Source organism: Centropristis striata, chromosome 11, assembly GCF_030273125.1.
Source record: "Centropristis striata isolate RG_2023a ecotype Rhode Island chromosome 11, C.striata_1.0, whole genome shotgun sequence".
NCBI classification, from domain to species: Eukaryota; Metazoa; Chordata; class Actinopteri; order Perciformes; family Serranidae; genus Centropristis; species Centropristis striata.
This window is the reverse complement of record NC_081527.1, coordinates 13,859,573-13,883,208: the sequence shown is the minus strand read 5'-3', so window position 1 is coordinate 13,883,208 and position 23,636 is coordinate 13,859,573. Positions and strand designations below refer to the sequence as shown.

The 23,636-nt window shown below is 40.0% G+C and overlaps 1 protein-coding gene across 1 annotated transcript in view; it reads right to left on the bottom strand.

The window, feature by feature from the left end:
- LOC131979838 (semaphorin-6B-like) overlaps positions 1–23,636 on the bottom strand; it is a 42,136-nt gene that overhangs the window by 15,891 nt on the left and 2,609 nt on the right. The window contains exons 2-8 of the mRNA XM_059343886.1: positions 10,058–10,181; positions 9,006–9,117; positions 7,303–7,363; positions 7,117–7,179; positions 991–1,089; positions 817–907; positions 431–550 (exon numbers count right to left, since the gene is read on the bottom strand). Coding sequence (XP_059199869.1) covers positions 431–550; positions 817–907; positions 991–1,089; positions 7,117–7,179; positions 7,303–7,363; positions 9,006–9,117; positions 10,058–10,178 — 667 coding nt within the window. The 5' untranslated portion in view covers positions 10,179–10,181. The remainder of the gene's footprint in view (positions 1–430; positions 551–816; positions 908–990; positions 1,090–7,116; positions 7,180–7,302; positions 7,364–9,005; positions 9,118–10,057; positions 10,182–23,636) is intronic.

Here is a 23,636-nt window from a genome sequence, read left to right as displayed (position 1 = left end):
TCTACGGGCCTCGCATATCAAATATTCATGTCCGGTTTAATTTATCATCATGGACAACAGGATGCACATTATTTATCATTTATTCATCCAGCACTGTTCCAGCTTTGACCTGCCCCGGCTTGTTTTTTACTCCAAGGAAAACAGACTCAATCGTTCAATCTGGGACTTGTTAAAAACCTGAAGCTGTAAAGTCCAACTAACCGCAATACATCAGCCTGTCTGAGTGTGTGCCACTTAAAATAAATCTATTAAATGCAGCTTATTATTTAGCTCTGACACCTGTAAGACACTCGTGAAAAGACAGCCACAACGATTTAATTTTGTTTTAGTAAACCACTGAAGATAATGCTGATGGTTTCTGTTATTTCCTTCCTGATTGTTTATTGAATGTCTGACTCAAGAGAGTAAATGCGTCTGTTTCTAAAAGTACCTCTGAACCATTTGGAGTCGTGTTTGACTGTGCGCAGGGCGGGGCTGTCGCCGAGGCTTCGATAGATCACCGCATCGATGGCCAGGAAGTCTGTCACAGTGCCGGTAAAGAGACTGCCGTCTGAGAGCGAGAGAGAGAGAGAGACGAAAGGAGGAGATTAAGAAGAAGAAGAAGAAGAAGAAGGGGATGATACAGATGGAGAGATAGCACAAGGTCAGGAAGATTAAAACCATACAAGCAATGCAGTGAGAGGTCTGACTATAAATCATTTGCAAAGGTAAACACAAGGGCACAGACGTTTCAATGTCTGGGGCTAAAAACTGAGTCTGATGTCTGCAGGAAAACTGAAAATTCTTCATCTTTATTGTGCAAACGGAAGATACTACCTGCAAATAAAGCCACGTTGGCGTGTCGTGGATCATACGGGCACCGTGCCATCCCACTGACAGGCTCTCCCACCATTTCTAAAGTGTCTCTCTGCAAAAAGAATAAATAATAATAAAAAAACAAACTGGCAGGCACACAGAGAATGACCAGCTGACAGATAGATGGATACTAACAGTGTAGTTGGCACACAGCGGGTTGAAGGCGTTTGTTCCACATACAAAAAGGCCACCATGCTGGCTGAGCAGGACCTTGATGAAATTACGGCACTCTCCCTTTAGAGAAAAACACAAAAGGACGTGATTAAAGAGGAGAAGAAAATCACAAGGTACAGGGCAACGGTTTAAGCTCAAAACTAGCAGTCGGAGCAGGAAGTGTGAAGTATGAAAAATGCAGCTTAAAACAATCCTCAGAGGAAATAACACCCTCAACCGCACTCCATCTGGAGAAACAATAGGAACGAGGACTTTATAGCTGTCTTTAAAGTGGAGGCTGCTGATTGAGCTGAGATTTAAAGCTGCTGCCACAGAATCTGGAGCTGGATGACACCGGTGGTCAGCCCCTCGGCTCCTTTGTGATAGTACAACTCTGTCTGATGACATGAATTTGGAAAGATGGGAAGAAATAATTGATGGAACTTGAATAAATCTGTGCAGGCTGATGATTTGTTCATCAGGAGTAAAATCCAGCACTCATTCTTGGTGCTAAATGGGCTGGCGAGTGTTACCAGCTGTGTGACAAAGTTATATTTTGATAGGGCGAGATAGTAAAATGACTTCAGATTATACACGGTCATTGTCAGGGTCATGCTAAACAGGATTACAGTGAGGATTTTATGGCAAACCTCTGATGGAAAACATTTTTATGATTTTTTAACATGTGCAATGTGCTATGTACAATGTGGTCTACAATGTATTCTGAGGTGATTTTCTCTTTAATTTTCTATGCAAACAAAAAAAAGAAAAGAAAAATCACTTCAGATTTTACATGGTCATAGTCAGGGTCATCCTGCAGAGCACTCAAGGAAAACATTTATTTATATTATTTATGACAGGTAAAAAATAAGGACCAAGGTTTTATTTGGTATACTAAATACGGGAAGTTATTGCCGAATTCCATCCATCCATCCATCCATCCATCCATCACAGTGATTTGTTTTTGTTTCTCCTCAAAACTTTATTAATCAATCTCTTCCAAACATATCACAATGAAAATGAAACCACAATTAACAGAGGATTGTGTCTGAAAACAAAATTATTCCAACTTTATGGGCGACCGTGTATAATCCCTCCACCACATTCTGGGTCTTCCTTCTGGGGCCTCCTTCCAGGTGGATGTGCCCAGAACACCTCTAAAGGGGAGGCGCCCGAACCACCTCAACTGGCTCCTTTCAATGGAGCACAGCTCTACTCTGAGCTCCCTCCAGATGTCTGAGCTCCTCACCCTATCTCTAAGGCTGAGCCCAGACACCATACGGAGGAAACCCATTTCAGCCGCTTGTACCCGCAATCTCATTTTTTCTGTACCCAAAGCTAATGACCATAGGTGAGGGTTGGAGCATGGATGGACTGGTAAATCGAGAGCCCCGCCCCTGACACTGCAGCACCAACTCAACACCAACACCAACTGTCCAACTCACGCTCCGCTCTACCCTCACTTGTGAACAAGAGCCTGAGAAAATTAAACCTTTGATTGTGTCAGTAACTCACTCCCCATCCTGAGGGGGCAGTCTACCGTTTTCTGGCAGAGAAGCCTCTGACTTGTAGGTGCTGACTCTTATCCCAACTACTTCACACACTACAAACCATCCCAATGCATGATGGAGGTCCTGCCATATTACTGAATTGCAAAAAGTTTTTATTTGCCCTTTAAGATGTAACAGCACAATTAGACGTGCTTGTTGACCGCAGTATTTTAAGAGTGATGTGCTGCTCTGTCTTGTCTGTCTGTATCTATCCGTTTGCTGTGATGTTGTCAGTACTATATTTGTTTTATATTACGTGAGGAAATGGACATGTGGCATGAGAACGTGTGAAAAATATAAATTGTGTGAGTGTCACGGTCAGTGCTTGAGAGTTGGCAGCCCTGGAATATTTTAGTCACTACTGGGATTGAGACAACAAAATAGTTTACATAAAATTAGCCTGGCTCTGTTTACGAGCACTTAAAAAACTCACTAATGAACACAGTATCTTGTTTGTTTAATCTGAACAAAAACACAGAAGGGGGGTTGGGGGTTATGCTGGTTATACTTCCTGGATTCTCCACTAGTTGCCTGGCAACAGCTGTATGAATAAAACAAAAGACATATAACGTGTTAATCAGTGGGAGTGTTGGAGAGGTGCTACTTGTTTTTTTGTTACTTTTTGTTGTTACCTTTGGAACAGTGACAGTAAGTTTTGGCATTGCAAATTAAATCTGGCATTGAAAAAAGGAAACATTGGCACGTCAAAGTAAATCAGACCATGTGAATTTATGATCTGACAAAAACTGACACTGAAAAGAAAAATAAATGACAAAACACTTTCATTGAAAAACACATCAGAATGCAAAAAAGCAACAACAGCAAAAAAAAAAAAAAAAAAAAAAACAGAATAATAAATAGAAAAAATATTGGCTGAGTTTTCTTTTTCAGTGGAACTTTTTTTGGTGCCAATGTTTTCTTTTACAATGCCAGATTTTATTTTCAAATCCAAAACTTACTGTCACTGTTGTGCTGAGCTGAGCTAACCAGCTGCTGGCTCCAACAAAGTGTTTACTGAATATCTTCTTATCTAAATCTAGGTCAGAAAGCAAAAAGGCATAATCATCATAACATGTCAAACAATTCCTATATACCTATATTGTACATATTCTTTAATTTATTCTAATTTTATATTTCCTGTTATGCCATATCAGAAAGTCTACTGAGAAAAAAAATGTACAAAAATTATTCTCATAGTATCATAAGGAGTAGATTATTTACCAATATATTATCGCTCAGTCCCATTTAAACTAAAACACTGATTAGCCTCTGTAGTTCAAATACACACTGGAATACTGGAGTTAATAAGTATATATAATTAAATACAACAGCGCTGATTGGCTGGGTTTTGTCAAACAATACAATTATGTGCAAATACTATATACAGTCATGGAAAAAGTTATTAGACCACCCCTTTTCTTCAATTTCTTGTTCATTTTAATGCCTGGTTTTCTTGATAATGATTTTGGTTATTATCAAGAAAACCATGGACAATGTCTAGATATCAGCTCTTAAATTAAACTCTTATGAGCTATTTTTGTTGTTGTCATTATATTTGTCCTAACAAATGTACCTTTAGTTGTACCAGGCATGAAAATGAACAACAATTTGAAGAAAACAAGGGTGGTCTAATAATTTTTCCATGACTGTAGCTGCAGACCTGAGACTGTATTTCCGTAAACTTCTCTTTCATAACTTTAATACTTTTATGTGAAACTGATTGTGCTGCCATCTTAACCAGGACTCCATTGAAAGATCAACCTTATAACTCAATGGGAGTTATCAATGGGATAAATAAAGGATATTAATGATATCCATTCTTGTGTTTTAGTTCAGTTTAATTCCCAGGTATTACTGGCTTACTGGCAGTGGTGGAATGTAACTAAGTACATTTACTCACGTGCTGTACTTAAGTACAATTTTGAGGCACTTGTACTTTACTTGAGTATTTCCACATATGTAACTTTATACTTCTACTTCACTACATTTTAGAGGCAAATATTGTACTTTCACTCCACTACACTTAGCTGCCATGATCAATTCAAAATGACACATGTTTATAAATTCAAGCACATAAAAGTATATTAAGTAGAGCTAAAATTAGCTCTACCTTGATGACAGTAAAATGCTGCTTATATTAATGCTTCAAAAATAATAATACATATTTAGAATATACAGTGCTTAACAAATGTATTTGACCACTGGTTTATGCCACAGCTGACCTAAATTAACAGCATTATTAATAACAAAAATATTATTTTATGTTTGTGGCATTTTTCATGCTTTATTAGATAGTGACAGATAGAAAGGGGAAGACAGAAGGGAAGACATGCGGCAAAGGGACCTCAGGTCCACCACAGCAAGGACTTAGCCTTAATGGTACGCGATCCACCAGTGTGAGCCACCGGGACGCCTCTTTGTGTATATCTTTAACCAATATCTTTAATGCTAAAATATAATTATTATTATTATCCATGAATTTTCAAATTTACTGTTTTACAAGAAATGTAAAAAAACAAGTAAAGCACATTATTATTTCTTGATTAACATGTAGTTAATAGTTATTTACTTGAATTCCTGAACATAAAATTAGTTTTAGTGGTGTGAATGTACTAGTAGTGAATGTTACGCTTGATTCAGTTCTGACTTCTCAGAGAAGCCCGGTGAGACGCCTCAAATTTGGGTATGAAAAGGTGAATTCAGTTTGTTTATGGCAAATAAATAACAATAACATTTTAGTTTAAACAAGCTTTTGAAAGATTTCTAAAATATTTGTGTTCTCTCGTTTTTATGACAGATGGTCTAATAAAATTGTTAAGCACTGTATATACAGTAATGGAAAAAATAATTAGACCACCCTTGTTTTCTTCAGTTTATTGTTAATTTTAATGCCTGGTACAACTAAAGGTACATTTGTTTGGACAAATAAAATGATCACAACAGTAATAGCTCGTAAGAGTTTAATTTAAGAGCTGATATCCAGCCATTTTCAATAGTTTTCTTGATAATGATTTTGTTTATTATCAAGACAACCATTATATTTGTCCAAACAAATGTACCTTTAGTTGTACCAGGCATTAAAATGAACAAGAAAATGAAAAAAAAAAGGATGGTCTAATAATTTTTTCCATGACTGTCTATGACAATCTGAGTGTGGCCATTCTGCATAATAAGGACTTTATTTTAAATACATTTTGATGCTGATACTTTTATACTTTTACTCAACTTTTGCTTGTAGTGGAGTAATTCTACAGTGTGGTATTAATACTTTTACTTAAGTCAGGGATCTGAATACTTCTTCCACCACTGCTTACCGGTTCACCTGAATGGAACAGAGCCATCATAAATGTTAGTGTAGTTTAATGTTGTTCCACCTGTTGCTGCTGTGAAAAATCTCTATCTTTAGACTGCCATAACTTTAACTGAACACTCACCTAATGGATGCTATAAGACTAAAGCATTAAGTCTACCATTAATAACCATTTTGCTGTACATCAGATGAGTTGCGTCATTTGTCCTGAGCCGTAGTACAATTTCACATGTTCGTCTGTGGTTGTTTCTATATAACAACAGTGAATCAGGGCTGAAAAATGCTGCACTACCTTTTTCTATTTCATTTCAGATTTTCATTTCAGGTTTGGCTGAGATTGCGGTGATTTTTGTGTTTCCCAACTACTGCCATGTTATTTCTGAGCCGCAATGTAAATTGCTACCTCTTACCCGTTCTTCATCTTAAGGCCTCTCCATCTCTCCACTTTGGGCAATTCTTTCTCTTCCTGTCTTTTTTTTACAGCTTTAATTCCTTTTTTTAACATCTTTCTTCTTTAATCTGTGTTCTTTGAAGCAACACATCTTTTCCTTTCTTCCTACCTGCTGGCTGTCCTATCCTCCTAATGTGTTTCTTCTCCACTTTTCCTCCACCTACACACATCCCATCACTTCCTACACCTCCCTTCCTCAACTGATTTCAATTACTGTTTCCTCCCTGAGGCTGTGTCACTCTCTCTGCTCAGTTTGCTTTATAATGTTTCCTCTTGCCTCTTTTTCTTTTTCCATGAGTTCCGCCCAGATTGGATTTTGCCGGTGGCACAGCTACATTTATACAATAAAGCTTATATTTTAAGTTACACGCTGTCAAGCAGGCTAACATCCCATCGCATCTTCCTCTTTTGCTGATTTGATCACTTTCCCTTCATATCTCAGAGCATTGTCAACTATCACTTTATATTCACACATAATTTTCCCACTCTCTAGTCTTCCCTACAGGCAATGAATGAGATATATGAAGAAAATCAGCAGAATGCAGGTGTGCAAGACAATTGCTTTTAAGCTTCGTGGACATCTCTCGGCCTGTTTCACTGAGCTGGCGCGATTAAGTGATGTGCTGATTCTGTATCAACAAGATCAAATTTGTGTAAATACCATGTGCAGGTGCACCCGAAGGAAATAAGGTTTCTCTAACAGCTGTTGTGTCTGTCCATGCGTGTGATAGTATAGATAGTGTTGATGCATGAAGGAGTGAATCTCAAAGTCAGAGTGTTGTGTACGAGCGCCGTACCTCGTGTTTGCCCTTCATCCGGCACACTCGAATGTCGTTTTTATTGGATTCCCATGTCCGTTTCTGCCACAGGAACAAACATGGGTATAATGATTAATCAAGAATAACCTTTATGTGTATATGTGCACATTATCAAGTTAATAATGCATGCTTTGTTTTGTGTGTGAGCAAGAAAATTAGTCTTACCTTGCTGTAGAACATCTCATCACCTGCCATGTTATCCAGCTCCACTCTGTACAGGTCATCTCTATAGAAACACAACAAATCAGTGCCAATATAATACTATAAGATATCTTATACATCCTTATAAATTGTGTAGGAGTGTGCAGAAGGGGCAGGGCATGTCACACAGAAGTGGCATACATTATCTGAAGGATAACTCTAAATCGAGATGCAGCTCAGCACTTATTGTCCATATATCTAGAAAAGCCATACACCCTCTGAATGCTCTAGGTCTCTTGTATGTGGCTGTAAAGTTTCATGAGGCTGTGATTATCCTAGAGGTCACAACAGGTCATTTATACTCACTGCAATGAAACGCTTATATGGGGACAAACATCATCACACATGAATAAAACTGGGCTCATTGAATCCACAAGAGACTCGGCTTCCCAGTCTTACTCGATTTATGCAATGCAAAAGACCGTTTAGGGACCCCAGTATGCAAAAATATTCAAATACAATAGGTGGAAAAAACACATTAGTACTGCATGAGAAAAACTGCATGTTTTTTTTCCTCAAACTGCATGGTTTTAGCATAAAGTGGGTGTAAAGGGAAGACTCATTTTTAGAAATCTTGAGATCAGAGGTCAAGAGAGCCCTTTAAAAATGGCCATGCCAGTTTTTCACTCGCCAAAATTGAGTCTAACTCTGGATCATCACTGCTTTCCTGACAGGCTGTCATGGTTAGTACCTTGGTTTGTCGTCTTGTATAATAAGATATTTTCACACTTCACACTGAAAATTGAGCCCACTACAGCCACTAAAAGACAGCAGTGGTGGGAAAAGTATTTTCCCTTACTTAAATAAAAGCGCTTACATTCAGAACTTACTTAGGTAAAAGTACAAAAGTACCAGCATCAAAATGTACTTAAAGTACAGAAAGACCCACTTAGATTATTATATATATTCCAAATATATTATTATTATTATTTGTATTGGTGCATTTCTGTAAGAAGTGTTTTATTTTTGTAAAGATAGGGCTCATTTTAACTACTTAATATGCTGTGATGAGGTTTAATTAAAAAAAAAAAAAAGTCTGATCACTTTAAATTGATAATGTTTTTACATTTTAAAGATTTGATTTTCTCTATTTAACTGTCATTTCCCCATCAGTAAGTGAAAGCTAGCAGAGTTACAGGTATGTTAATAAATGAGTATATGTGTGTGAGTATCGAGGATGTAGAATCTGTGTTGGTCAAAACAGTAGCCTGCTTTATTTATGGCTGAATGAAAGTGCTGCTGTTGTTGCCTTAGAAATAGTTTTTTTTTTTATCAGCACACAATTTCTGTTATACTGTCTACCATCTGTTTATGTTTTTTAAATCTGTTCTGGTCAAACAGGCTAAAGCCAAGGAGCTAAAATTGTTTACTTTTAAATGAGAAGCATTAACTGTTTGTTAAGTTTAATGGCAAATATCTTTGCATCAGGACCAGATTTGTCTCAGGGACCACTATGTGCCGAATGCTGTTTACTATTCTTTGTACATCAGATATAAGAAGAACAAACAGCTCTCACTTGACATTTAAAAAGATGATTAAATGCAACAAACTGAAAATGTCCTCTACAGAGTGACAGCAGATGGAAGCTGTGGCATCAAATGAAAGCAAAAGGATATTAATGCGAGCACGTCAGTAACACACAGTTGGAGGCGGTTGCCGTTGGTTACCTGGCTCCTATGTAGAGCGAGCGGTTGACTTGGAGGACCGTCTGGATGTGCAACTCCTGTCTCTGAGCTGAACGATGAGCTCTGCCCAAGAACACTGGATACCTCCGCACAACTGACACAAACACATAAAAAGACAGGGGTGGTGGTGGGGGTGGGGGGGAGAAGCTATAAATTAGGTGCCTTGCTCAAGGATACTTTGACAGTTGATGATGGAGCAAGTACTTTTCCCATCTACAGTATATTTACCCTGAGAACTTCTCTAACCTTCACTTTAATAGTGTCTTCACTCATTCTTGATGCTTATGTTTAGAAAAACAAAGATAATAGGAAGAGATGAATGGTGCAGCACTTAAAGTACACTAAAACACTTTAATCCTCTTAGTGTGTGTTTTTTGTGCATTTGTTGATGCATGCAGCTCCATAATGAGAAAAACTGTGTGCAACCATTATTGTAATTTTATCGTGGAGAGGGAAAAAAAGGCATTCCCTCCCTCTCCTCCCTACATTTCAGATAAGTGGGAGAATACAGATGAGGTGAAGAGAGAGAAAGTGGCGATATCAGAGTATGAGAAAGTTTCGAGGAGGAGGACAACGGTCTCCACAGGGAGCCCTCATCATCAGGAGACAGATTGGGAGAACGTCTCATTGTCCTTGACTGCAGGGGAGGGAGAGAGGAGGACGTAGCGATCCATCTCCACCTGTCTCCTCCCCTTCTCTCTTCCACCCCTCAGCCTTCTCTCGTGTCATCTGTATCACCTCATCCAATCCAATTGTCTCCCACTTTTTCATCTTCCTGCACCTCTCGAAATCCATAACAATCATTTTTCTCTCTCCATCTGTCTGTCTTTACATCGTTCTCTCACATTTATCAGTCCACTATACTGCCATTGAGAGATGGAGTGAAGTCTCTTTATTTATATGTATGCCCGGGCAGCTAGAAAACAGCGCCACACCAAAGCTCTGACCCTTGACCTCCGATTTCCACATCCACCGTGAAGCCATTCATCATCAGCGCTGCACACACATACACACACAGCAGGAAGGAAGCATACCCTCTACGGGGACGTAGCTGAGTGGACTGGGTTCCTCTGGGAATGAGCCATCCGCCAGTTGAAGCAGCAGGAGCAGAAATGTGAGGGGAGGAGCCACGGTCGCCATGGCAGCAACACACATGCACTGAAGAGAGAGAGGAGGGAAAAATATTGTTGTCATCGTTGTGTACCGTACATGTTTCTCAGTGTGTATTGACATCATGATAGATTTCCTAATCAACAGGTCTGTGTGTTTGTGTGAGGAAGGGGTCAGAAGTGCAGCAGGGTGACTGCTGCCACCAGCCAGACTCCAGCAGGGAGCTAATGTGTTTCCATTGTCTGCTCTTACTGGTGTAATGGGAATCTATTGTCAGAAATGTCACTCTATTGTCAAACTGTTTGAACTGAAGGGGATTCTCACAGTCATATAACACACCAAGAGACAAAAAAGCCACAGGATTACAAAGCCACCTTGGGTGGTAAATGTTCTTTTCACTAATTGTGTTCCTATACGGACATATGGAGGGTTTATTACTGGTAATTTGTGAGGAAAAAGAAGTAGCTACTCTTTATAGAGAGAGTACAAAAGCAAGAGATGAAGGGAGTGACTGGGCTAAGCTGGACAATGTCTTTTTAAAGGTCAAAAGTCAAGAATGCTCTAAATCACAAGCTCGGAAAGGGGGAGAAAAAAGATTTTGGATTTTAAAAAGTGAAGAGGCCACAAAAAGGTCATGCTGTGCACTCACACAAGCACATAGACCCCTTATCAGAAAACGTCACTCTAGTGTCGCACATGATTTTGCACACATATTGGCATGTTTTTTATACTTGCCTAGTGACAAGCTGTCATAAAATCAAGACGGCATTTCAACAGTATAATAAAGAAATAGCCTTTTTTGCCAACTAGTTTTTTTCTATTCTATTCTATTCTAATTTTTCCTGATCACAGTGTTCTTATTGGCGGCCTGTATTTTTTGCAACTGACATGCATGTGCATTGTCAATGTATTCAAATAATTGCTCTATACAATATGCAAAACAAGAGCCTACAGTCATGCTAGTGTCTCTGTGAAGCTGTAGTATTTCAGCACAGATTGCTTTGAGCTAAATGCTAACATCAACATGCTAACATGCTCATAGTGTAATAGCTGACATGCTGGTGTTAGCAGGTATAATGCTTACCCTGCTCACCATCCTGCATGTTAGCATGATAACATTAGCCAATTTGCAGCGACAGTGGTTAATGTTGGCTAGAGAAGCCTTCTTTATATTTTACTGTTGGCTATTATGCACATTATAGTGCAATACGGTGTCACTTTTGTCTGTGTCTTATCTCATTACCTCATCATATTCAAGTAACCCTAAGGTTGAGTCCGGAGTCTTTGCAAATAACTGTAAAACACTAAAATGTACACCAGTCTGCTTGCCGATGGTCATGCAGCCATCTAGGCCTACTTTGCTTTGCAGTTCTAGCTGTGCATTATTGTTTGCTCTCAGTGCATAGAATGGCTTTCATGAACATAATAATGTTGTCATTTGTGGTTGCTAAGTTAAAACAAATATAAAAGCTTTTCAACTATCAGCCTTATTTACCGCCTATGCTAACTGACAATAAACATGTTTTAGTTAAATCAAATGTATTAGTTATTTATTTTTTATCTAATGCTGGCACTAAATAAAAAGTCAAATATAATGGCTATTCATCCAATAGTTGTTGAGACATTTCAGTCTGGAGCAAAGTGGTGAACAGACACGCCAACATGCTGCTAGCACGGCCAGATCCCACGCAGAGGGGTCAAACTGTCAAAAACAGGCCCTCATGCTGTACATCAGCAACTCTTTCACCTATAAAACCAAGACTGTGGAATAACACTGCTGCACATAAGTTACAACTGGTCATAAATTGAGGCTGCCACACCATCAAACACGTTTGAATGTGGAGGCTTTTCTATGCATTTACTCAAAAGGCCTGTGGCTCAGCTTTGATGTGAGAACACTTTTTTTTTTTTTTTTTTTAAAGGGGAGATAAAAGGAAAAAAAGACAGGACAAATGAGGCAAACACAAAAAAGGTGGAGTACTGTCTTGGGTTGCTGAGAGTGCTGCTAAAATCCTAGAAAATTTTTGATGGAACACAAATGGGGGAAAAAATGGTTAGAAATTGAAGAAAAAGATGTGAGCAATATGAATGTTGTTCCCATCAAATCAACCTGACTACTGTGTTCCATGTTTCCCCCAACCCCCGCTTATTATCTTTCATCCTCCATCTCTCTCCCTCCGTCACCCACCTCCTGCCTTCCTTTCTCTTCCTTTACACCTCTCAGCTTCTCTGTTCCAGGATAAAAAACCCCACGACTATTTTCAAAGATAGAATACCAGGTAGAGAGTTAGATGTGCTAGTTGCTAAGGTGATGACAACTGCTATTTGAAGCGCACAGATGTGATTCGCACACACTCATATACATAAGTACATTCACCTGTGTTGCCAACACTTCGCACTGTGCATGGGTTTGAGTGACAAGCTGTTTTGAAGAAATCAGTGAGACGATGTGGTGCTGCAGACTATACACTGGGGGCCACTTCAAATGAAATTCTAGCCCAGAGATTGCAGGTTTGACATCTCTAAGCCGTCTCCTCATCAGAAGCACCGGAGGAGCCCTGAGGTTTGTTTCATCTGAATCTCCATTGGGATTCCCTGAACTAAACGTGATTGAGTCTGGTGTAGGGTCAACCTCATTTCATTATTGCCATTTCATGAGACGATCCAAATTTGATGCTGGAATGAAATTTGGTTTGTCTTGTGTGGCCTGAAAGGATGGATGGAATATAATGAAGTGTGTGTTCCAGTGAGATTAGGTGTCATGTGGTTATGGTTTGCATCACTCCTTCTTCTCAGGGTCATAACTCAGTCAAATCTGGGCACACATACATTAGATTTAGATCCAGTGATTACACTCTTCGACATCACCATTATCTCTGATGTCCACTGTGTAATAAAGGTCCATAAATCTGCTTCAAATTATAGAAATAAAGACGCTTCTGATAACTCAGGACTTAAAAATCATCACATTTAGATTTTCCTTTATATAAAATTATTTTAGTGATGATTGTCTGTACATCCATGTGTATACTGCAGACAGGAACTGCTAATTACTAATTTGGTTGACTTTTAATGGTGCCAACCTGTAAACAATGCAGTGAATGTTGTAGCTCACAGGATATCCCACTGAATCCATGATGACATTATAATATCTGTTTACATCCCCCAAGCACCATGGGAATTTTTATTGCAAAAGAACATACTAAAACAGAGGGAAAGCAGTTTCTCAATGTCTTTTTTTACATTAAGGCTCAGAATTTCCAATCAGTTTGTTTCTTGTATTCCAGAAACACTGACTCCTTTATCCATACATACAGATATTTGATTGTGTGGTCATACAAACAATAAAATAAAAAACTCAAATATTTATTTGTTACCTTTGCCAAGGAGGTAATGTTTAGGCATGGTTTTTATTTCTCTGTCAGCAGTATTATAGAAAAACTACTGGCCGGATTTTCACGAAACTCAGTACAAGTAGAATTATGGGCCAAGGAAGAACCCATTACATTTTCGGGCGGATCCAAACCATGGGGCGGATACACAAATCGTTAACATTGTGAGATAGAGCATTTGTGCTACATTCATGTGCTGTTGGAAAAATGAAAAAAAAAGGCTTTACTTGAATGCCCCCTCAAATCGGAACGTTAACATTGCAAAAAATAAAAATAAGATAAATCCACCACTTCAGGTGTGTGTTCTCGTTCGGGGAAGTTTAAGTGAGAGCAAGCCTCTCTTTTGCCCTGATCGAATCTCTACAATTACACACATTCACACTTGCAAGCTGGAGTGCTTGGGGTTAGGAGTCTTGCTCAAGGGCACCTCTGTTGTGTTAATGAGGGAGGGGCAAGTGCTGCTTTTTCATTTTCCCTACCCTAATTCATCTTGCCCGACAGCAATCTGGTTACAACCTTGCTTCTCTAACCTTTAGCCCACCACTGCCTTTTTGCATAAAACAGTTTTCTTGTATAGAGCTGTCCTAAACCATGTATACAATTAACATGCAAACTCAAGCAAGCCCATTCTGAAAGCTAGAATGGCACTCTGGGAGTGCAGACCTCCGCCAAGGCCAGTGATGCATTCATGTGCTCCTCTGATGCTGTATTTAATTTCTCAGAGCAGTTACACAACATATTGAAAGCTGTTTTCAGTATTTGTGTGACAACGGAGAGGAAAGGAAACATATCAGGTGAGAAAAATGATCTTGAGTCCATTTTTCAAATTATTCTGACACTACATGAATGAAATGCCTTGACTTGCAATGTTAATGAAAGTGAAAAATAATAAATGTGTCTGCTCCGTGATGCCATTCGAAAATTTAATGGGTTTTTCCTTGACCCATGCTACACCCTTCCACAGAGTGTCGTTTAGCTAAGGCCAGCTGTTTTTATGTAATCCTGCTAACAGACAGACAAACAGAAAACATAACCTCCTGAACAGCAGAGGTAATAACAACACATGGCTAATACATACAGTGATTCTGCTAGGAGCCTACGAATAGAGAGAGAAACAAACTGAGCATCCCTCTTTCCTCCCTTCTCTCTGTTCCTTTTTATCCTCACACACAAACACACGGCACACATGCTACATACCAAAACCCTTCAGCCAATCATTGATGTAGTCTCCTCATTAGAGTACATATTGATTAAGGTTATTGATCTATCAGATAAACCATCAGATGTGGGCCAAGGCCAACATATTAGAACTCTGCTGCTGGCCAGTGCCATGACAAAGGCAATATTTTTAACGCTCTGGGCTATAAAAAGAGGTTTTGGGGCAGCGCTTTGACGATTAGTTATCAAGGGTTCTGAGTTTTCCCTGCTGAGACAGAAGAGACAGATGAAAGATAAAAGACAGAGGTGGTTTGAGTAAAAGACAAAAAAAGAGGAAGAGCGATACCGCCTGCTACAGACTTCCAGCTCATCAAGCTATAAAAAAAACAGACTGCCGATGACAGAATGAGTATCAGGAAATCAAGGCGAGAGAGACGAGCGAGTGGAAAGAAAAAAGGGTGTTATGCTATTTGTGTCAGATCATGTTGGTGTGATAGGATTAAATGGTGTGACACTGACACGGTTATCATGGGATGCATGTAATGACGGGGACAGCCACACAGTGCAATCTACCCTCATCAGGCAACCCATTAGCAAATCACCTGCTAACACTCACATCATTAACCAATCAGCAGGTCATCTGAAGAAGCATAATCACCTGCTTTCACCTCTTATCAGTTTGTCCATATGTTTTGTCCTCATCAGCTGGGACAGAGCTCCATTTAATAAAGTCTGTGTGTTCTAGTTCACCCGCCGCAGTTGATCCGGCAGGAATGGCGGGGGGTAAGCAGCAGCATGCTGGGCAATTCTACACAGCCCCACAGTATGTCAAGAAACTTTATGGAAAATATCTACTTAATGGTTTAATATTTACCCATGATTCCATCCGATAATGCCTCAGTGGCCTTAAGTGTCTATTGGACAAGCTTGTGTTTGCACAAGGCATCTCAACTATTAAAGCTGCTGAGAAAAATCAATATACACTCTCATCCTGCTAAACACAGACAGCATAAAGAGCACCGTCCCTATCCACTCCGTAGACCAGGCTGCCTACTCTTGCGCTAGCGTTAGCAGCTAGCTGGTGACTTAGTGCCCTCCACTACAGCGCCATCCTCTCGTCTAAATGTGTCCAAAAAAATGCTGATGGCCAAAAGGCTACAAAGCTGTTGTCCACAAGTTCCTCAATGTTGTCAAGGTGGCTACGTTCACTTCTTTTATACAGTCTACGCCCATTCTGCGGCTCTTAAGCCTCTCTCCAGTGGCTGCCTATGGCTAGCTAGCTTAGTTAGTGAGGTGCATCTGTATTTCAAAATCAACAGCCGACCCATTAGAGTGTCTTTTAGTATGAGTGAATACTGAACAATACATTATTAGACTACCCAAATCAAATGTCACATCATCCAAACTGATCAAATCATATTGACACAAAACCCACTACAGGGCCTATATCCATCGTTAAGAATCATCATCAGTTTAATAATATTTCTTTCACCAGAACAAATGGGTGCATTACATAGACTGTGTTCTACGTTCTTAACATAACTAGAATTAATTCTCTTCTACTTTAGATCCATTGATGTGACAGCCCGAGTGTGCACCTTCAGTTGCACTCTTGAAAACCAGTCTGTGCACTATTAAATAGCGTTATTTGCATTATCTATCTGCCCAGCCCTACTCTACCTGGGATCATCACTTAAAAAACAAAACATCATGCTGTATTGAAGAAAACTTGAAACTATAATTGAGGCCATTTTTTATGCAAAATGTTTTTGCAAAATGTTTACTGAGGTAATAAATCCAGTGAGAATTAGGGTCATAGACTTCTATAAAGTCGGATTCTTCTTGCAACCAGTGCAATCGCCCCCTGCTGGCCATTAGGAAGAATGCAGGTTGAAATCACTTTAGAATTGGCTTCACTGTTCAGAACCCGAGAATGTTGTTTGATTCACACTGAGGTGATTTCCTGACCATACTGAAACACACTGAGACATAAATACAAAGTCACAGATAAACAGGAAACCAAACCCAACATCACTGATGCTGCGTGCGCTGTTGCAGAGATGCTTGAGCCATGACCTGTGCTGCACCCAACCGCATTACAGTCATTAATTACTCTTTGATATGCATGTGCATGCATGTTTGTGACAGGAGGCGATGAATAGATGAGTAAAATTTAAACAGATCTTTCGGTTGGTGTTGACATTTCTCTAGTCACTGTATATAAACTGTGTTTTCCGATGTGTCGTTAAATCTGTTGTTGTGATTAGGTCCACAGGCAAAAATCTTTCTCTCTCTTCTCTCTCTCTCTCTCTCCCTCTCTTTCCCTCTGTCTCTCGCTCTCTTTTGCTGCTGCAGCCACTCCACTCTATGCCTTTGTTACCGTAGCAACCAATAGCAAAGCTAGGCAGAGATGTTGTGTTGCAGTAGATGTAAAAGCGAGGAGGGTGGGTACGCCCTCAAACACATACATGCATACATATGTGTGTGCATACACACCGTGATGCATAGACCCAATCATTAACCCAAATCCCAAATGTATATCGATATGAGTGTGCATGAACACATATGTGGACACTGATATAGGGGAGGTGGGGGTCCCCTTTCTCTCTGCAAGGAGGGGGATGGGGGAGCAGCAAGCGTTTTGTCTCCACATTATCCACACACTGCCAAGGCAGTATTTGAAATCAATACGTCAACAATGGAATATATTCATTGAAAACAATGCATTTATTACACATTCACTTAGAAAGATGTATACTGCTGAGCCTGTTTTTCAAGGGGTTTCCCCTTCAAATATGTAATATTTCAGCCTCGTTTGAATGAGCTAGCTGTGTGATCATTGTTCTGTGTTTATTTAAAACCATTCAGACTCATTAAAAAGAACTTTACTGGACATATGGTAAGCTGTGATGCCACAAACTTGTGAGGATAATTAGCTTTTTCTTAACACTTTTTGTCCAAGGAAGCTTTCAGACTTCCTCTGCCGGATTATTGTGACAGGTCGATTTCCAATACAAAAGAGATGGATCAAGAAAGTTAAACACAAAAAAAGGAGATGATTTATGAACATGAAGACTCGGCTGAGATCAAATGTTTTACAGCTACTTCTCATTTGTAGCACACTTGCTCCTTGAAGACGGTATGCAGGTTAAAGCCCGGAATAAAAGCAAGATGGCCTGAGGGTAGAAACACAGACATGGGCTAAACTGGGAGAATTGGGTCACCTTCACACTTCAGGACTCCACCCGACAAGCACCACAGCTTCATTAATAGACTTAAAAGAGATTTCCATTGAAATGGAAAGGGCATGAACAAAACGTAACTGTGCATTTCAGCATGTTAACTACGGTAGAGTGCTGATTCCTGATATCATTATCATAGTAGTAAAAGTTCAGACAAACATCTTGTAACAACATAAATCCACAACATAAATCTCTCATAGCGTTTTCGTAATCACCAATAAGGTGTACAATTATGTCTAGTGAACAGATGTTCCTCTCGGGTGACTAACTTTCTAGCTTTAAGACAAAGATGTTCAAGGGGATGATGTGCAGCTTGGATTTTGATGTCATACCTCAGTTTTTTAGGTTGCACTTCTATTTTTTTTAAAGTATCTATTATCTAGTATCCTAGTATCTTGAAAAAGGTAAAATTATTAATTAATAAATAATTCAGTAAAGAAGTTTTGTAAAAACAGAACAGGCTGGTCTGATTGCCCTGCGATTGTGTGACAAATGCATAAATGGGTAAAAGCCAAAATTTAACATCCATTTAATAGTTGGTCTGTTGACATCTGTTTTTAAGCCTTGAGTTTGGCATTTTGGCTGCTGCCATCTTGGTTTTTTGGAGCCAGAAGTGACCATATTTGGACAAGATGGTCCTTTTGTCTAAGTATGTTGGATAATTTACAAAATTGAAGAAGCCTTGAAATGATTGAGACTATAACCCCATCAGGAGAATGTTTACTGAGATGATAAATCAAGTGAGAAGAAGGACCATTTCCTAACAGCTTTCTATACAGCCGAACTAGTTACAACCAGTGGAGTCGCTCCCTGCTGGTCGTTAAAAGAATGCAGCTTTAAAGCATCTGTTATCTGCTTGGTGCTTCAGTGTTTTTAGAGTGGATTCTGGAGTGGGTTTAAAGCAGTGATTTCCTGTTTCCTGACAGCAGCTCCCAGCCATGAAATAGCCTGGCACATAACCCCCAGTTGAACTGAAAAATCACGTTTGTACACTATGTTTTTTGTACGGATTAAACAAGCAAGATCTGGAGAGTTGATTTGGGAGCTGTATAGGTGGTGGTAGCTGGATTTGTTTAACCCTTTTCACATTGTGGCAGAACTTTAAAAAGATTACTTTCTGAGCTGATATGCTGGGGGGTAACAGTGATGAACTGTGAGGTAACTGGGGTGTCAGAGTCTGATGCAAGTTCAAAATGGTTGCTGTGGGCATAATTATTAGTGGCATTCGAAAACTGCCAATTCCGGTGGCAAAGAGGCTGAACAACACGATGTCAAAGCAAACAGGTCGGAGAGAAGAGAAATGAAAACATGGTTATGTATTCAGTTAGACAGACCTGTTCACATGCACTCATATAAAAACATAATGAAGACCAATATGCACACACACACACCCACACACACACTCGCAAGCACACACGCACACGCACACGCACACACACACACACACACACACACACACACACACACACAACCATGCTCTCTTCAGCAGTGGAATCACTGTGTCAAGTCTTTATCTTATCGAGGTAGAGGCGATATTCCCTCAAGTGGCTGCCTGTCTCCTCAGAGCAGGTCTAATCAGAGTTAAGGGAATCTGTCTTTTGCTGTTAAATATCCTAAAATACTTTTCAATCTACAGGGTCATTTATATGCTAATGCAAAGGTTACCTCTGCATAGGCCTTATTTGATGCAGCTGTTAGGTCATGTGTGCGTGTCTGAAGGAAGAAAAAATATATAAAAGAAGAGAAAGACAGTGAGAGAGAAAGAGGAAGTTGAAAAGAGAAGATGGTAACAGAGGGAGAGAAGGGAGATGAAGGAAGAGAGGAGAGAAGATACGGAGAGGAAGGGAGATATTCCCCTGGGTGAGTGCCATAGGTAATTAAAATAGGATGGACAGAGCTGGAGTCTAGCCAGAGAGAGCTCCATCTCCCCTCAGACTTCTTCCCCAATCAGGCCTTCTGCCTAAAGCCAAATTGCTGCTAGTGACAGACACACAGTAGCCTATGGATGCAGTGAGTTATCAGCTTATAGTTAATGGACATGTACATACAGTGGGATAAACACACAGCTGAGAAATGCAGGTGCAAAGCAATCAAACGCTTGCAAATTTGGGCTACAAAACAGGTATGCACTTCTGGTGCTTCACTGAGAAAGATGTGCACATGAGAACAACACACACACATGCACGCACACACAGAAGCGCACACACACATTTATGGTGCTGTACAAAGCTGCAGCAAGGGCAAACGTTACTAACCAGAGTTTGACTGCAGTAAGCACATATACATTCACTGCACAGCTCTGAGCTAGAGGCGAGCACATGAGTATGCAGTGCACGCACTCAGACACACACTATGAGCACAGAGTCGAACACACGCACACTCCGGTGCGTACAACAGCAATGAAGATGCAGTCTAATTACACAGCAGTGACAATGGTTTTTCATCTGTGAATTTGACCTGTTTTAACGCTATTATTCTGTTTTGTCACACAGTGTTAATGGTGCACTTTGTACGGCACTAGGTAGTCCATGACATCTATCTCCTGGAGCATCTTTTCTTCTGCTTAAGTGTGTCTTAAGGTAACCTTTATGATTTTCTAATTGTATTACAAAGAAGACTCATAAAATACTGCTTCAAAATTGGTGTTCTTCTTCCTCTAATATAAATAAATTATGCTGCAGGCCGGAAATATCGTTGTTTTTTTGTTACATTTTGGTTTGTTTGCTTTCTGTTTTACTGACCACAGCCGAACATTTCCCTGTTTGTCATTTTTCTACCTCAACAAAGACTATGCTAAACAGGCTGTGCTAATGTCACAACGTGGCAGCCATTACCATATATCTCACTGTTAGTGGCTGCTCTTATGCTGACGTTAGAATGAGGCTGACGCTGAAAGGTAGCTCATATTCTCGTCATGTCGTTCTTTGTGTGCTGTGATCACCAGTAAGGGTAAATATAGCTCTTTTGTCAGAAGCCTGCTAAGAGGATCACAATTCACAATAGGTGGTCTACACGCACAACAGATATCAAAAATGCCACAGAACCTGCTTGCGGATTGACATGTGCATGCATGCACGCACAAACGGCAAACACACACCCATACGCAGAGACGACACCTCCCCTGAGAATGTTCTCTCCTCCTCACAGGTATAATTGTGTTTCTGCTACACTTTGTTCCTCTCCCCTCAGTTGTGACTGGGCCCCAGATGAAAAGCCATAATTAAAAGAGAAAAGTTGTGTTTGTTGCGAAGAAGGGACGGGTGTGAGAGAGGACAGGATGAAGGAGGGAGAAAGATTAGCCACAACAAAGCTTCATCATGCTACAAAACCATCTCGAGTAGCTGGGAGACAAAGGACTCGGATGCGCCTTTATCTCCCAATAAAAAACTCCTTCAAATCCCTCTGACTAAGCTGCCATAACTAAAGCCTGCCGTTGGCTTAGGTGCTGGCTGAATTTGTTGGACAACAAAAGCAGCAAAATATGAGAGGAAAGACCAAGCTCCTGAGAAATATGTATACCTGCATTAATTTTGTGCAAAGAAGTAAAAAGTCAAGTGCCTCAGCGGTGGCATTTTAGAAAAGGTTACTTTCTTATTTGCTTATTTTGCTTTGTTGGTCCGTGCAGATGTGTGGGAGTGCCATAGTGAAAGCATGAAGTGGATGGTCATTTTCTCACTTTGTAATTCTCTGATGTAAATGAGATCATGGACGGTAAGAAATTAGACTACCTTTATCTTTCAGTAAAAGCAGCTGTGATATCACTCACAACCAATTTGCCAGGCAGTTAAATGGGAGGACCAGCTGCATGCAAAGAGGTAGGGTCATTTAAGAGACAAACTCATTTCTTATGACCCTCACATACACCACTAAAAATACATTCAGAGAAACAGAAGCAATTGCTGAAATGCTTTAAACCTGCATTCTTTCTGACAGCCACTGGCTGAAAAAGGAGTCAGATTGTATTGAAGTCTATGAGAAAAATACCCTACTTCTGATGTAATTTATTACCCCATTACCCCTTATTTTGTAAATTATGGACCCATTTAGAGTCAAATAGACAGTAAAACAAGGTATTATTTTGGGCGTGGCCACCTTGTGATTGACATGTTGCTACCACGGCGCACTGCATGTTTCTATCTTACAACTTTGGCCATTTGGAGAGTTTTCAGTTCATGAAAGTTAATTAATTGTAACACACATGCTAAAATGTCTTATTTAGCAGTCAGTTGTACTTAAAGACACTTGGCGTTTCATTTTGACTTACGGCTGCACCTTGTTCACCAAGCTAGCGCTACCATTAGCTGATAATTATAATAAAAAAACCCAGCTCCACCCTCTCGTCCAAATATGGTCATTTCTCATTCCAAAATCCAGAACGGTGACAGCCAAAATGTCAAACTCGAGGCTTTTAAACCAAAGCGTGATGTCATGGTGACTGCTTCTTTTGTGCAGTTTATGGTTGATACAGTGGACAGAACAATACACTGCAAAATGAGCACACATAAGCCCATTACAGCATATGCAGAGACCACACAATGTGCACAGGGATGCATTAAAAGAGCCTGCACCTCGAGGGAGGAATCAGCGAAGACAGAAAGTCATAAAACTGAAGATGCATGGCCGCTGTAAAGTATATGAAGGATTTCTACATCGAAAACAACTGCAAGGCATTATTACACGGCACATGTGGCTGATACAGCAACCAAATCCACATGGTGCAGCCACCTCGGCCACCTGAGCATCATATATCTTGTGGTGTAGAGTTTATGGCACCATGGACAATTTACAGCAGAGTTAGCAATACGTTAAGTCCCTCAGCTTGTGTGGTACCTATTATCTTTCCTTTTCAAACATCTGGTAGGAGTTATTTGAAAGCCCAGTTAGGCTCCTGAAAGCCTCTCACATCAACACAGATTGTTTTGCATCAGAAAGTTTATTTTTGAATGTACCTGTCTTGGGATAAAAGCTTCTCTCTGACATGAAAATAAAGTATGCCTGTGTGACACCTGACCTTCTGACCTTCTTAATCCTGCACAATGGCTCACTGGGGTCCACACTTGGAGGAGCCTGCAGGAATAGGTCACTCAGCAGATGCCTGCGCAGCTAGTTCCTTCTGATCTGATTGCCCTGAGGTCTGCGGACATCAACAACCTTTCCACGTCTTGATGTTGTACTAAAGAATCCCACCAAACGCTGAACTCTGTGTGAAACTGGAACTTCAAAAGCTGCTGCAGCTGGCTGCTTTTGAGGATATCAGCATTCCTTCAAATCTCTTGACACTACTCATAACTTTGCTTTATTTTATGATCAGATTAGTGGATAATCCTGCCTATTTTCTGACACAGAAATGGGTGGTTGCTTTAGGGCATATGGGAGTTGATACAACAAGTTTTGAAAGTTACTTAAAGTTCATCTAAACACTGTAAGAGCGTACATCAACACTCCATCATATAGCAGTGCAGCAGTGAGTGGGAGGTTTCTCCAGACTGTTTGAGAACAGGGAAACAGTAGGTTAAAGTCAGTGACAGTAGTTTTAAAACAATGCCCTGGGTGGCTCAAGTTTGGCAAAAAGAAATCAATCAATCCTGGTGTCTGATATGAAGTGGGAACAGAAAACTACAGGTTTAGTGGCAGCTTAGAGCCACACGAGTGTTTCAGTCAGTCAATGTTCCTCTCTGTGAACCAGAGGTAAAGAGAGGAAATCTGTCGCC